At 39.9% G+C, this 1,096-nt stretch overlaps 1 protein-coding gene across 1 annotated transcript; it reads right to left on the bottom strand.

Moving 5' to 3' along the window:
• Positions 1 to 35: 35 nt before the first annotated feature.
• On the bottom strand, positions 36 to 101 carry Tsp_12570a (conserved hypothetical protein; the record flags this gene model as incomplete). The annotated part of the gene is made up of 1 exon (XM_003366331.1): positions 36 to 101. A coding segment is annotated over one exon (66 nt), but the record flags the coding sequence as incomplete, so codon positions are not given.
• Positions 102 to 1,096: the final 995 nt, after the last annotated feature.

Raw genomic sequence — 1,096 nt, 5'->3', positions numbered from 1 at the left:
GGCCGGTCTATTCAATATCTCATCGTTCGACTAACCTGTTTCTCATAATCTTTCAGTTGGTCATCATCCAACTTCAGCATTTCCAAACCAACCTCGCGAAACTGAATTAAAAACAAACAAATTATTAAAATTATTTTCAAATTACATGTCAATTTTTGAAAATTTTACCGTTTCTTGGTGGTTTTCAGTCCTTTCCATTTTCTCGTCGTTGGCTACAGATTACGGAGATTGAGTGCTTTACTATGCGCTCAGAGTGACGACACGCCTTAAACTGAAGTTCGAATTTTCAACGCTGCCTTTATGTCTGTTGCATTTTAAAGTAAACATTATTAGTGTAGAACTTTAAACTGCAATTGATATGCGGCGAAGCACCATTCCTGATTATCAATAATGAAAACTAATTGCATATTATTTTTATTGAACAGCCCAAAATTTTGTTAAATTTTCAATTATTAATGTAGTAATATTTACAAAATACTCTTAACAATGATATATTCCATTTTGCATTGCCAAGTGAATATGAAGTTCAGGTTCAGTGCAAAGCTGAAATAACACGTAATAAATAATGGTATGGTAACTAAATGGTGAAAAAAAGCAATAAGCACTAACAGAATTTGCATTTGTTGTTTATTCTAACGTATACAAAAAGGCCAACTAGTGTAATTCTCTTTGCCAGCAGGTCACTCATTTTTGGATCGAACGGAGCTACTGCTGAACGTTAGCAGATCACACAGCGGCGGTTCACTTCCTTGGTCCTTGACACCACTTGCGCCACAACTGATCTAGAATCGCTGTTTCGCCGCAACTGAAGCATGCTTCACGCAGGCGTGCATTTGGTGATGAAGGATCTAATATGACGTTTACGTGCCGTCGCAACAGTCAGGCGAAAGCAGTATTGATTGGTTGGTTTCTTTCGGCAGGTTTGATCGTTGGAGGCGACCAGTGAACCTCATCATGCCGTCTTCGTCGAGGAACGGGATGAACTGCCAGACCACTCTCATCATGAGACTTCCCCTGGTCTCCCTTGCCACATGCTTTATCCACTTTTTCTCTGCCGCATCACTTCCACATCTGTCAGCTCAGGGACTGTTTCCCG

Source organism: Trichinella spiralis (genome assembly GCF_000181795.1).
Source record: "Trichinella spiralis strain ISS 195 chromosome Unknown Scfld6165, whole genome shotgun sequence".
Classification (NCBI taxonomy): domain Eukaryota; kingdom Metazoa; phylum Nematoda; class Enoplea; order Trichinellida; family Trichinellidae; genus Trichinella; species Trichinella spiralis.
Note: the sequence above shows the minus strand (reverse complement) of the source record. Positions and strands in the feature narration are given on the sequence as shown.